General features: G+C 49.7%; 1 protein-coding gene across 7 annotated transcripts in view; it reads right to left on the bottom strand.

Moving 5' to 3' along the window:
• ZNF236 (zinc finger protein 236) overlaps nucleotides 1–14,099 on the bottom strand; it is a 103,361-nt gene that overhangs the window by 31,075 nt on the left and 58,187 nt on the right. For 6 of the 7 annotated variants that reach the window (XM_036874592.1, XM_036874590.1, XM_036874591.1 and 3 more), the window contains 9 exons: nucleotides 13,563–13,823; nucleotides 10,705–10,949; nucleotides 9,894–9,995; nucleotides 9,233–9,384; nucleotides 7,448–7,551; nucleotides 5,704–5,855; nucleotides 4,732–4,944; nucleotides 2,837–3,119; nucleotides 137–240 (listed from right to left, as the gene is read on the bottom strand). In XM_036874592.1, coding sequence (XP_036730487.1) covers nucleotides 137–240; nucleotides 2,837–3,119; nucleotides 4,732–4,944; nucleotides 5,704–5,855; nucleotides 7,448–7,551; nucleotides 9,233–9,384; nucleotides 9,894–9,995; nucleotides 10,705–10,949; nucleotides 13,563–13,823 — 1,616 coding nt within the window. The remainder of the gene's footprint in view (nucleotides 1–136; nucleotides 241–2,836; nucleotides 3,120–4,731; nucleotides 4,945–5,703; nucleotides 5,856–7,447; nucleotides 7,552–9,232; nucleotides 9,385–9,893; nucleotides 9,996–10,704; nucleotides 10,950–13,562; nucleotides 13,824–14,099) is intronic. The other variant, XM_036874593.1, reaches the window with a different exon arrangement.

The raw sequence follows: 14,099 nt of genomic DNA, 5'->3' as shown, positions 1-14,099 counted from the left end.
CTTCTATATTCATTTCTTCGTGGCTCATGATTTTTAAGCTTCCTATCATCTTGAAAGTATGTGTGCAAAATACATAGGAACAAGCATAAAGTGCTGTCGGAAGGCATCTACCAACAGTGCAGGTGTTTGTTCTTACCTGTGTGAGTCTTCACATGGCAGTCTAGGGTAGATTTAACAGTGAAACTCTTCCCACATTCATCGCATTTATATGGCTTTTCTCCAGTGTGGATTCGAACATGCCTAGCCAGAAAGCATTTGCAATTAAGTGTCTTTCTTTTTAACTTTATACGCATTTACAAACAACTTCATGATTTAAAATTTACAGCTATCCATATAAATAAAAATTATGCGTGACTATGTACTGAATAAATTTAGCAAAACTTTTAAGCTTCACTCTATATAAATAATACCATAAACAAATCCACAAGACAACAAAGTAATCTGCAAGACCAATGAAAACAAGGCTAACTTTCTTGAAAACCAAAGAGAATCTTACAAATCAGCAGTAAGACAAGAAATATCACAGTAGAAAAACAGGCAACACACAGGTAGCGTAGAGAAGAAACATACGCACCCAAATGCCACATGAAAAGGTATTCCCTAGACTCAGAATTTAAAAGGAGCACGTTAAAATGACAAGCCACCCCTTTCCTATCAGTCTGATGATGACCCACCATCGGCTGGGTGGCCTGGGAGCAGGTGCTCAGAGGCTGGGGGATGTAAGCGGCACAGCCCTCGAGGCCAGTGGGTGTGTCCATCAGCACTGACCCCGGGCGCCCACACAGGTGCACACAGAGCACAGGACAGTGGGGCTGGCCTAGTGCTTCCACACCTGAAAACTAGGCAGTCATCAACAGGGGTCTGGGATGCCCACACGACAGAACAAGACGTCGCGATGAAGGATGAAAGAGGTGGGCAGGTACTGACAAAGTTGTCTGAGACCCCACGATATGTAAAAATTAAACCAAGACCAGAACTGCAGAAGTTAATGCTGACGTATGTGTAGACATTTCTGAAAAAACACACAGAAGAAACTGCTGATAGCGCTTGTCTCTGGGGAGGGGAAAGTTCTCCCTTCATTGCCTCCTCCGCTGTTTTCGGGCCTGGTTCGCTTCACCAGGACACCTGTCCAGTACACAGTGGGGGCAGCTGAGCCTCGAGCGATTGGTTTTTTTTTTTTTTTTTTTTTAGAGAAAGTCTTTATTTATTTATTTATTTATTTATTTATTTATTTATTTATTTATTTATTTATGGCTGTGTTGGGTCTTCGTTTCTGTGCGAGGGCTTTCTCTAGTTGTGGCAAGTGGGGGCCACTCTTCATCACGGTGCGCGGGCTTCTCACCATCACGGCCTCTCTTGTTGCGGAGCACAGGCTCCAGACGCGCAGGCTCAGTAATTGTGGCTCACAGGCCCAGTTGCTCCGCGGTATGTGGGATCTTCCCAGACCAGGGCTCGAACCCGTGTCCCCTGCATTGGCAGGCAGATTCTCAACCACTGTGCCACCAGGGAAGCCCGAGCGATTGTTAAATGAAGGACAGAAGGAGGAGGCAGGTGGGCTGCCGGCCGCAGCAGGCTTCTCGTTTCCAGGAGCACCTGCCGCCTCGCCCCCTCACGGGGTGCAGGCGTCAGCAGTCCCGCCTCCGGGGCTCACCTGCTGGCCCGGCTGGGTGCTCGTCAGCACCACCCGCCGGCCACGCGCTGCAGGCCTTCACAGCGGCGAGAGGACGCCCCCGGGGCTGCCCAGCACGACGCCCCCATCCACGATTCGCACCCCTGCCTCCCGCTGGGGCCCTGCCCCTCCCCACAGCCAGCGCGCTGCTCCCCTGTGGCCCCCGCCCGGTCCTCTCCGTAGCTGAAGGTTCCAGCGTCTCACTCTCGGCCTCGGAGTCACGCCGCCATCCTCTTAGCTCGTTCCTCCTCCCCACCCACCGGGACACGACGCCGTCTCGGCCCCGCGACCCCGCTCGGCCTGCCGTGCCCACGGCCCCTCGCCCGTCCACCCGTCCCTCTCTCGCTAGCACACGTCCCTTCCCGGCCGGCAGGAACGCAGGGCCGGGTTGCTGGCTGCGCGCACGCGACGAGCACCTCCAGCCTAGCAGCTTCTCGGCGGCCCGCCTGCCCTCCCGTCACGTGCAGGGCTCTGTGCGACAGAGGGGCAGGAAGACGCCCGTTTGGCTTCCGAAGCCGCCGGCTCTATTACTACCCGCCCTGAAATCCCGACGGCTCCTCCCTTCAGTCACCCTCTACCTCTCACCAGCAGTTCCACCTCCTGAGGCAAAAGACGGGCGCCCCCCCGGCGCCCCGCACCGTGAACGAGAAGCCTCCAAACGCTTCAAGAGAGCGCTGCGCTGCGGCCTTCCTTCCTAGAGCCCGGCTGCCGGCTGCTCTCCGCCGCTCCGCCAGACCGCACGCCAATCACCGCCTCGCGGCTGACGTGGCCTCGACCCCCAGCGCTCGGGCCACCTCCCCGTGCGAGCGAGCCTCGCGCCACACGGACCGGTCGCCCAGCGGGGCGGGCAGGAACCCGCTGCTGTTCTGTGCGCCTGCAAGGCTGGGCTCAGCGCCGCGTCTGCCTCAGGAAATGATGTTTAATTCTCTTTTACTGCTACCACCGTCACACAGAAATAAGCACGAGCAACCCACAGAGCAAGCAAACTTCTAGCTAACGTGCTGAATGAGCTCGCAAGGAAGCCTCAAAGCGCACACGGGCCTGAAACCAGAACTCAAGAAAGGCAGGAGCCGCTCTAGAGGCACCAGGTTCAGACAGCGCAGCAAGGGCTGCAGAGGGGCGCCCAGACCGCACGTCCACCCCGGGGCCGCGGGGCCTGCACCGCACCTGACCAGGTCGCTGGGCTTCTTGAAGCTCTTGGGGCAGTAGGAGCAGCAGTTGGCGTGCTTGGGCTCGGCCTCCAGCTCTGCCTGCCTGTCCTTCATCTCGCTGATGCGGTCCTTCTCGGCGGCCGACTGCACCAGCACCTGCTCTGAGACGGTGGCACTTTCCTGCGGCCGAATCCTGGCCAGCTGCGCCGTCTCCTCCTCTGTGAAGGTGATGACCTCGGGACGAGCCTTTCTAGACACATTTCTTTCAGAACTGTCTTCCTCTTCCTCCAGACCCATCTCTAAACAAAATATAGGAAAAAGGATCAAATCCTAATAAAAAAACTAAGTTGTAACAGACAACTAAAACTAAACATTTAACTTAAATACGTAAGGTTAAATTAGCAACTCAGTGAGGCTATATCTGGGATGGTAAAGGGTTTTTCCCCACCACTGTCTGTTGAGAAGCTGGTCAGGGCGGAGAGGCCATGCCTCGGGGGAGGGTCCCCGACAGGGCAGATGCCGTGGCTGCCCGTCTCCTGCCAGCCTTACCAGCCTTGCCAGCAGTGGGCTCTGACAGGGTCAGCGTCCGCACGAGGCAACAGTACTCACACACACAGACGTTCGTTTATCACCACGGGCGCAAAGTGAATTAGCGTAAGAAGATGAGCAGCCCAAAGGAAGAGACCAAACTGATAATTAGCCAACAGCCGCCAATTAAAAAGACTTACTGCAAGGAAAAAAAAACACTTAAAAAAATGTATGTTTAAGTATTCTCTCAGTGAAATGTAAGGATATATTTACATCCATTAAAAAAAGAATAAGCTGCTGTTAAAATGTAACTGAGAAGGAAAAAAAGGTTTGGCTGGGGACGGGGGACAGGGGGACTTTATCATTCCACAGATGGCTAAAAAATTTTTTTAAAAAACAGCAGAAACACTAAACAGCAAAATGGACGGCGGTCAGAACCAAAACAGTGAACTAAAAACTGACGGATGGCCCTCCGAGTCGCGCCCCCATCTCAGCACGCTCACTCTGCCAGCATCAAGTGCCAAGGGCGTGAGGCGCACAGTGCTGGCCGCAGCACAGACAGGAGCCCAGGCCCCAGGACACCGTGTAAACTATCAACAGCATAACTCACGCTGCATATGGAACAAGGTCGTTTAAAAAATTTAAAACGCTGTGCACTGGCGCCATGTGTCAGAATATGCAAGGTGCACGTTCTGTCACTGTAATTTCACTCTGGAACTTGCTAAAAAGAAATCATCTCATAGGTACAAAAAGCATAAGCACAAAATAATCCTCCTGGGATTACTATACTTGGTGTGGGAACTGGGGCCATCAGCTCGTCTACCGTTTAAGTTAGCTTCACGGTATCTCGTGTCGATCAGATGAGAATGTGCGTGGTGAATAAGCACAGCGTCGAGGGTTAAAGCCCCCTGACCGCCAGCTCTTCCTGTTACACTGCAGCACTGGGCAGCCACTGTGCGTCCAGCAACAGGAAACTGTGTAATGAAACACAATGGAATTCCGTGCAGTTGTTAGAACTGATGTACATCCGTGCTCACTAATCTCAAATTCGCCTGTAATAAACACCCATAGACGACAACACTGCATTTAACGTGATTTCCTAATAGGGAATTCAGGTCCACCTACGCGTGCGTACGTGCGTGCGTGGGCGACAGCCTGCCCTGTGCGGGGATGCTGGTATTTTGGTGCCCGGTGACCAGTGAGGTAAGAAGTTTTCCTCTTCGTGCCTCCCTGAATCTTTCTTTCAAAGAGCAAATTATGATTGCTTTCATAATCAGAAAATGAAGTAAGTTAATATACTGGTACAAATCACCTCTGAAATGAGTTAATCACTAAGTTTCAGCATCGGCTGATGATAAACCTGAATCAACAAAGGGACCACACCTCCTCCTTCCGCCTCTCCCGGTGCTGACCCAGCCGAGGGGACTGTCTGGTGCCTCTTCATGTGCTTTTTACAATGAACTGTGGTTCGGAAACCCTGCTCGCAAAACGGACACTTGTAGGGCTTCATGCTCATGTGCGTGGCCGTGTGCCTGGTGAGGCTGCCGTTGGTTGTGAAGGAAGCGTTGCAGACGCTGCAGCTGAACGCCTTTTCTCCTGCGACAGCAGAGACGGGGTCAGAACACGTTCGTTACCTGAAAACCGTACGCAATCAAAGCAAAGATGCGCTCAACAAGCTGCAAAACCGAAGAGCATGTACTTGCTGTGGTCCCCAATTTTTAGGAATTGAGGGTCTTTCAAGAAGAGGTTATTTTAAGAAGACGGACGGTCATAATGAAGCAGACAGACCATACTAAGCCCTGACAAGATGTGAAATCACTGCTGGTGGACAAGGAAAATGGTGCGGCCACTCTGGAAAGGCCACTCTGGTTTGGTAAACCCCAAGGTTTAAACAGCTAGCGTATGACCAAGCAAGTCCACTCCTAAACAGAGAAGCGAAAACTTGCATCCACACAGAGACGCACAAAACGTTCATGGCCAAGATTACTCCTGACGGCCGAAAAACCGGGCAACACCGCAGCTGTCCAACAGCTGAGCAGCGGACAAGCAGACGCAGCCTCTCCACACAGTGGACTACCAGTCGGCTATACAAATAAGTGGGACCCGTGCCAAAACGCGGGTGGACCCTGAACACGTGCTGAGTGAGGGAAGCCAGTGACAAAGGGCACCGTGTCGTATGGTTCCGTTTACAGGAAGAGCCCGGAACAGGCAAATCCACACGGACAGGAAACAGGTCAGTGGTTGCCTGGGGCTGGGGGCTCTGAGGGGTGTGACGAAAATGCGCTAGAATTCATATGCTCTAGAATCACGTATGGTTTTCCTTGTGTTTACATCCAGTGCGAGGCAGACAATGACCTGTGTGTGTCTTCTCGTGGGACTTGAGGACCCCAGAGGAAACGAAGCCACGTCCACAGAGCTTGCACTTGTAGGGCTTCTCCCCGGTGTGTGACCGCACGTGCTGCTTCAAGTGGCTGGACTTCTTAAAGCCTTTGTTGCAATAGTCACATCTATACACACAACACAGACCATGTTAATTCACAGCATGATCACAAATGCAACACCTGAGAAGGGAAGAAAAGCAAACACTCTTCACCTACAATCAGTAAACAATCAGGCATAACTGTTACAGACACCAGGTATGCTCTCCAACATTTAAAACTCTGAAATACTAGGAAGAAAAACTTGTTAGATCAAATTCTGCTCAGGCTGTACCCTTAAACATATTTTATTATTTCAAAGTTAGTAAAACCTATAGCAATCCTCCAGGAGAAATAAAATTTGATTAACTACGAACTATTCCTTTAAACATAACAGGGAATTTATCATGTGCTATTTTCTTTACCAAGTCATAAGACGCTGCGAACCCTTCCGCTGCATTAGGGTCAGAATCACCTCTGAGTCTAGACACTTGGAAATGTCAGTTCGTATACTCTTTAGTTGATAAAATACTTTACCAAACAGATGTTACTAGAGCTATTTTGAATAATATATAAATATGTAGTGTTATTTTCCTCTCAGTTGCTATGAAATATATTAAAATTAAGGATGAAACAATTATAAATTTCAAAATTCCTATTCACATATTATTAAAAAATTTTTTTAAATTCTGAAAGCCTATTCCATTTTATTTCCCTATTTTTTCCATTTCCAGGTTTTAATCTGTGACAGGAAGGTACACAGAGCACACAGCTCAGCACACAGCAGCAAGTTCTTAATAAATGTTGAATGAACGAATGGGGAATGAATGAATGAATGGCCAGAAGTCCAGGAACGCCCAAGCAGATGTCACAAAGGAATCACAAGAAAATATTATACTAATCTCACTTAAAAATACCGACGCAAAATCCCAAGTTAAACATTATTCAACAAGTATGAATAATGGAATAAATGGAAGTGAATAAATGGAAGTGTGACTAAAGTAACAGGAGGTTATATATGAAACACACAAAGAGCCTTGGACAAAAAGGCACGATATAAATCCAAGTTATCTCTGAAGACACGGTAACAGTGGCCTAGAGAGGGGACAGAAAGCTACAGCAGAGTAGTTTACGGGCACAGGCTGCTGCATCCAAACCCCGCCCATGTCACTGACCAGCTGTAGAAGCTTTAGCAAGTGAGTCTCTTTGGTCTCAGATACTTTCTTTATAAAACGGGGGTGACAATAGACCCTGTTTCCCAGAGCTTTTGTGAAGCTGCAGGAATGGTGCAGGTGGGCGCTGGGCGCAGCAGGACGGGCTGCAGTCTGAGCGTGCGTACCCGAAGGAGCGCGCGTACCCGGAGGAGCGCACATACCCGGAGGAGCGCGCGTACCTGTAGGAGCGCGCGTACCCGGAGGAGCGCGCGTATCTGTAGGAGCGCGCGTACCCGGAGGAGCGCGCATACCCGGAGGAGCGCACGTACCCGGAGGAGCGTGCGTATCTGTAGGAGCATGCGTACCCGGAGGAGCGTGCGTACCCAGAGGAGCGCACATATCTGTAGGAGTGTGCGTACCTGGAGGAGCGGTGTGTATCTGTAGGAGCGCGCGTACCTGGAGGAGCATGTGTACCTGTAGGAGCGTGCGTACCCGGAGGAGCGCACGTACCCGGAGGAGCGTGCATACCTGTAGGAGCGCCGGCTCTGCTCCTCGCTGTCCTCCAGGAACGGGGGACGTGGCGCCTGCAGCTCCAGCTCCTGCTGGGATGACTCCTGAATCAAACGACTTGCCTAAAACGTAGCAGAAGCACAGAGCGGACTGCTTGAACATCTATGAATGAATACAAACACCTAACAACTAAGGATAAAGAACACTCATAAAATGTGGATTAAAAGGGAGAAACCTCAATTAGGTCGTTGCAATCATTTGGGCCAATTAATAACAAAAAAATCATCTATACCAATTTTATTGAAGAAATACTTATTTTATTTCCATTAACTTGCTTTAATACGAAGTTTAACCAAGCATGAAACTGATCTTTCCATATTTTTATGTATATTAAGAGACTACTCTTTCATCTGCTCTACTCTTACTGAGAGTGAACAAAACGGCCTGCTTTCTTAAAATACTAAGTCCCCTCACTTGTCACAAAATCACGGGGGGAGAAAGCATGTTCCCAGCCCAGGAGCAGCAGGCCTGGGGACAGCAGCCCCTTACACCCGACACTTTCCGGCCCACAGGTGGTGGCAGCCCAGGGACTGGGCAAAGATCTGCAGGAAACACCCATGTTCAGCGGACAGAGCGCAGGCTGACCTTCAGGACGTGGGGGACAGGCGCAGGAGGGCCAGAACAGTGGAGAACCTGTCTGCGTACGTGCGTTTCCCCGGCTTCCGGGACCCGCCCCGAAAAGCCACGAGGCTGAGCGGGTTGTGCAGTCTTGCTCAGAGGGCGCAGTGAAGGCAAGCCACAGAGGGGCATGCCCCCACCACCCAGATTCAGCGCCTACTGTCAATTACGCAGCTTCGAGCTGGGAAAACATGCTCTGAAAATTTCACTGGAGGGTCCAGGTCCTCCACTTGGCAAAAGTTACCCACAGGGGCTTTAAAGAGAGAAAACAAGGACTTCCTGGTGGTGCAGTGGTTAAAAATTCTGCCTGCCAACGCAGGGGACACGGGTTCGAGCCCTGGTCCAGGAGGATCGCACATGCCGTGGAGCAACTAAGCCCCGTGTTGCCACAACTACTGAGCCTGCGCCTAGAGCCCGCGAGCCACAACCTACTGAAGCCCGCGCGCCTAGAGCCCGTGCTCCACAACAAGAGAAGCCACCGCAATGAGAAGCCCGTGCACCTCAACCAAGAGTAGCCCCCTCTCGCCGCAACCAGAGAAAGGCCACACGCAGCAACGAGGACCCACACAGCCAAAAAAAAATTTAAAAAGTAAATATTAAAAAAAAGAGAGAAAAGAAAACCAATTGATTTGCCAATCATTTCACCACTACTGAAAGATTTCCAAAAATGGCAAAAATCAATACCAAAACAAAAACTTAAAATGCCTCCAACTTGAATAAAGAGATGAAAATTTTAAATGATGCATTTAAATATGTATCTTTAGTATGTCAGCCTTCATTATATTTTCATTCTAACACGTTCTTTTAAGATTCCACAAATTAAAATGCTTAGGTTTCTCGCTAAGCAATGTGATATCCTTCAGATGTTACTGAAGTCAGTTACACTCTCCTGACTTTCCTGACATTAACCAAAAGGTAAAGCCAATCATGGGAATGGAATCTTAAAATGAAAATGTTTTAAGGGAACAGAAGCCCTATCTGATAAACATTGAGGTTTTCACAGGTGATGCAGCAATCTTAAAGTTGCAACAAGTTAACATGCCCTCTTAAGTAAGCAAATTTTAAATAATTACAGTGAAGAATAAGACAGAATCTGCTCAATGATGAGACTTCTGCAATACTCACTACATTAATGGTATCAGAGCTAGGAACCGGAAGTAAGTTCTGCTGATGGAAGCTCGTGGACAGGGCTTGAGACTCCAGTGTGCTAGAATCTTGTAACTGTTGGACGGGTGGAAACTGAGTCTGTTGATTGTATGCATCAGTCACTGTAAAACCTGAAATAAATTAGAAGACATGAGTTCTACAAAAAATACTAAAGTTGCACACACACACAAAACCAAAAAAGGTTGGTTTTACAAATAAAGGTATTTAAAGGAACATGTCTACTTTCTGAACGGGAATCAGGATTATTAGTTTTTATCAGCAGGCTCTAAAGTGACCTGCTCACAGGCAAGAGGCTACGCTCAGCTCCCATCCTTGCAGGGCAGGCTGACACACCAGCCACAAACAAGTCCCAGTTTCTACTCAATTACCTTCCTTGGCTAGAAACCAGGCGTAGAATGGTCATTAAAGTCCCTTTCTGGAAAATCTGAACAGACTACAAAATAGCGTGTGTGTGCATGTGTACACACACACACACACGCTACCCACGCAAGAGGTTATCTGGTTCGATAACTGGTCATAAATTTGAGCAGAGCACTAAAACAAACACTCAAGGTTGCTGTGAGGTTAAACCCAACCAGGCGCAGCTCACTGGAGAGCCGCAGGGAAGCCCGCCACTGACCCTGTGACAGGCCCGCTGGCTCGAAGGGCTGCGGCGGGGGGGCCTGCTGCTCGTACTGGCCCACGTGCCCCTCCAGGGTGCGCTGCTGGACCACAAGCCTGTCTGAAGACAAGAAGCACAGACGAGGGCGGGAGATTCGTAAACCCGGAAGCCGCTCCACATCTACCAACCTGTCCAAAAGGATGCTTCGGTGAGTTTCCAAAAAGCAGCCTCCTTGTTTGGAAAAGACAGTAGGAAGACAATTCATACAGAGGGTACAAACTTACATATGTTGGGTTAAAAAGTACAAAACCCTGCTCACAGACCAAATACTTCTTGGGACGCCCATAAAGCAAACAGCAAGCTGACCGGCCAACCGTCTGTCAGGCCCGCAGGAGGCCGGAAGCCTGAGCCGACTCTGTCACTGAGCTCACCGTCCCCCCGGTGAGCCGGCGTCTTTCTGCAGCGAGGTCTCCCCGCAGGAGGCAGCGCGCTGGCCGAGGGGGCTCAGCTCCCGCAGCCAGCAGCACCCAGCCCACGGCCTCACGCTGGCAAGTCCGGGAGCCGCGCACCAGGACACGCGTGATCACGCAGATGGGCGCTCAGTGAAAACCAAAGACTCTCTCGCGGTAGGCTCAGGGGTGAAAGTGGGTGACAAGCAGCGCATATCGAAAGGTCCCGTTTCTACCATTCTAAAGGCACCGCAGACTCTCTCACGTTCAGACACACGGCACAAACTGCGCTTTAAAAGGTCAGAGACGAGAGGGCCAGCGGGGACTGGAGTACGAAGGGCTGCAAAACTCCTGAGAGTTAAAAGCCCTGAACCACTCACCTTCATCTGCTTCCAAAGGCTGACCCGCCATCTGCTGGCCGAGCCCCGCCTCCACGCCGGCAGGCGGCCCCAGGTCCAGCACGGCCCCGGGGTTGTCGGCCACGGCCTCAGCGGTCGGCTGCAGCGCGGCGTTCTCAATCTCCACCTGCACCTGGGTGGGCACGTGCATGCCCTGCTGGTCCACGGCGCCGTCATCTATCGGGCAGGCCTGCTGGTGCTGCCGGAGCTGCTGGGCAAGCTCAAATCTTCAAAAAATGGACAACAGTCCGCAGCGTCAGCTGCTGTCAAACACCGCGGGCACGCGAGGTGGGATTTATTCAGTGACAGTTTTCATTTTAAACTGTTTCACTTTGAAGTCGCGGCGGCAATCCAGTTGAGAGTTAAACACTACAAATAATCTGAAAGAAAACCCACGTGCCCTTATCGCTAAGCGCTTTCACAGACTATAGGGGCCTGAAGGCAACAAGGATTTTTCAAAGTCTGAACGATACAAAAGATGCCACGTTTCAAAGCTCAACTCTCCCAATTCAAATTCTGCGATGAGCTGAGGTGTTCAAAACAAGAAGTGCACGAGATGAGGCAGCGCCCTGACAGGCTGCCTTCAGCGCTACCCACACGCGCGGGAGAGACGGGGCCCTCCTGCAGCCTGCCAGGCCGTGCGCGGCTCACTGGCCAGTGGGCCACAGGCTGCAGGACCTGGACCACGAGGCATGTGGCCGCGATGGTTTTCTGCAAGATCATTAGTCCTGTTAATATTACTTTCACGTGTACAAAACATACCCGGCATATTTTCATCAAGGCCAACAATTTCTCTTTCAAAGAGAAAAATGAACAATGAATTCAGTGAATGAATCAAAAAAACTGGGGAAAAAACAAACAAAAAACCCCAGGTCAAACAATGATCTGATTAACAGGCTGTGCAGTATCTCAGCCATGAAGGGGCTACTCCAGTCAGACTCACACAAGCTCTACCCGACGCTGGATGCCAGAATCACGTGAATCTGCCGATTCAGGATTCCATTCTGAGCTCCAAAAGCCTTTCCTCTTCATTTTCTGATATCAGAAACAGTCACTTCTCAACTACTTTTACTGAGGAGGGGGGGTAACAAAAATGTACTGAAAAGCAGCAAAGGAAAGAACACGCACTGTCACACCTCCACCACAGGGTGACTGTACAGTGGTGCCATGGGTTCACGGGGTCCCCTCCACCACCCCGAAGGAGAGGAAATGTGCCCTCTGTCGTGACTGGTGGAGCTTTGTTTTCTGTTCGTTTGCCTGGGTGTTTTCACAACTCTTACTACAGAGACTTTTTATTTTTAATGTAAGTGTATATGGCCTTTTAGGAATTTCCAAGACTTCAAACAAAGGGATCAAACGACTGGAGCTGCTGCCTGCTTGCAGGCAGGTTCAAAGTACACGCCATCTGTAAGATAAACCCCCAACTCTGCAATGACAGACCTACCCGTCCTTACGCTGCCACCTGAAAGTCACGCACACTCTCCCCTGGCGTAAGCGTGGCTCGCGTCCCTCAGCGGAACCCTGGACAAGCAGTGGCCAAGGTAACACCCCACTGACAGAGATGACCTGGCTGAAAGCAGCTGACCCTCTTCCCAGAAATCACACCACTGGCCTCTGAGCCTGTGAGCTGTACTCCCAACACTACCACAAAAGTACACCGTGAAAGCCAGGCGCCTTGCAGAGAGAGGCACTATTCACCATGCTCTGGGCAAGCCGTGACCACGCCCCACTTCTCTTAGCAGGGCACTGCTCTTAGGCGATCCTGCTACGGGGAGCAGGAGCACGCACTCTGAGCGTCTCCGCCCCCGTGAATTCCCCAGTTCCTGAATGCGTGTGAAGCATAGAACTTCCTCCATAAAATGCAGCCAAGTATAACTGGATATATGATTGGCAAGCGTCCTCCAACTGACACCACCAATCTCATATTCCCTAGATGGTCTCGAGAAGCACTTAAACTCCTCGGCTACACAATCAACCGTGCCAAAATCGAGGACAGTCAATTCTGTCAAGTGTGCTTTGGCATCCAGAGGGATAAAACCAAAACACTCTTTCTCAGAGTTACCTTATTCTAACAGTTGGGAGTTTTGTTTGGTAGGTAATACCTGGACACAGACATCCGGGTTAAAATACGGCTCAAAGGTAAACATTCTAGGGCAGAAGGCTAATATTCTTTCCTGGTAAGCCTGGTAACTCTTGTTTTCAAAGTCTCCTAGGAGGTGGTCGTGGTCACCTTGTCCAGGCTTTCCGTTACAATACAGAATTCTGTGGCTTCACAGAAGCACCACTGAATAAGCTCCAGACACAGTCAGAAACGTGTCTCTGTAAGGGCTCTTTGGGTCACCTCCATTTACAGATGAGGCAGCCCTCTAAGCAAGCAAAAATCTAAGTTAGCTTTAATGATGGATTTATGTGTTAGCTAAAACATATTTTCTTTCTGTCAACAACCTACAATAATTACCATTCAGATAACACTAATGATATGCCTAGAGATCACAGAGTTGACCAAGATTTTCTTTTTTGAAATCTTCATTACCTCATTATAGTAGACACTGTCTATCTAGCATTTTATCTACTACTGATTATCAGTTTTAAGAGAGTTTAGAAAGCATTTAGGCCAACACTGACTACTTCAACACTACATTAAAAATACAAATGATGTGCTTTAGTCTATGGCTCTCAATAGGTCATTAAACACTGATACAGAAGTTTCTTTAGCTCATATACCTCCCGCTAGAAGTAATAATAAAGGAAACAAAGACAACTATTTCTTCAAAATGCTCCCCACCATCATCTGGGAATTACAAGGATTGTTAAAAAGTGACCATCAGAATTATACCTACCTATGGGTTTTCATGTGCTTTTTGCAATTTAGTGAGGTCTTAAATGTTTTCTGGCAATAGGGACACATATAGGGACGAAGGTCGTTATGGATGCCCATATGTCGCCGTAAGCTACCACCAGTAGTGAAAGCTCCATTACATATCAGACACTTGAAAGATTTAAGTCCAGTGTGCGTTCGGACGTGTGCTTTGAGCACTCCTGCAGAAACAAAGCCTCTTCCACACTGAGAACATTTAAAAGGCTTTTCACCTGTATGTGATCTAAAAAGAATAAAAATGGTAATGAATAAGCGTCTTACGCTTTCACACTGCTTCCTAATTTAGCACGCACTCTAGTAATTCTCTCCCTTGGCCACCCCTTTGCTGAGCTCAGCAGCAGAGACTCAGCTCTCACGTCCCCACAACGGGACCTGAGACTCAGCGCTCAGGTGACTCATCTGAAGTCCTGGGGCTCGCATACAACCGACACAAAACCAGACCCCACATCCTCTTCTACGTTCTGTCCTCTTCTCATGACCCCTCACTGTCTCTCGTGAT

Source organism: Balaenoptera musculus, chromosome 14 (genome assembly GCF_009873245.2).
Source record: "Balaenoptera musculus isolate JJ_BM4_2016_0621 chromosome 14, mBalMus1.pri.v3, whole genome shotgun sequence".
Classification (NCBI taxonomy): Eukaryota; Metazoa; Chordata; class Mammalia; order Artiodactyla; family Balaenopteridae; genus Balaenoptera; species Balaenoptera musculus.
Note: the sequence above shows the minus strand (reverse complement) of the source record. Positions and strands in the feature narration are given on the sequence as shown.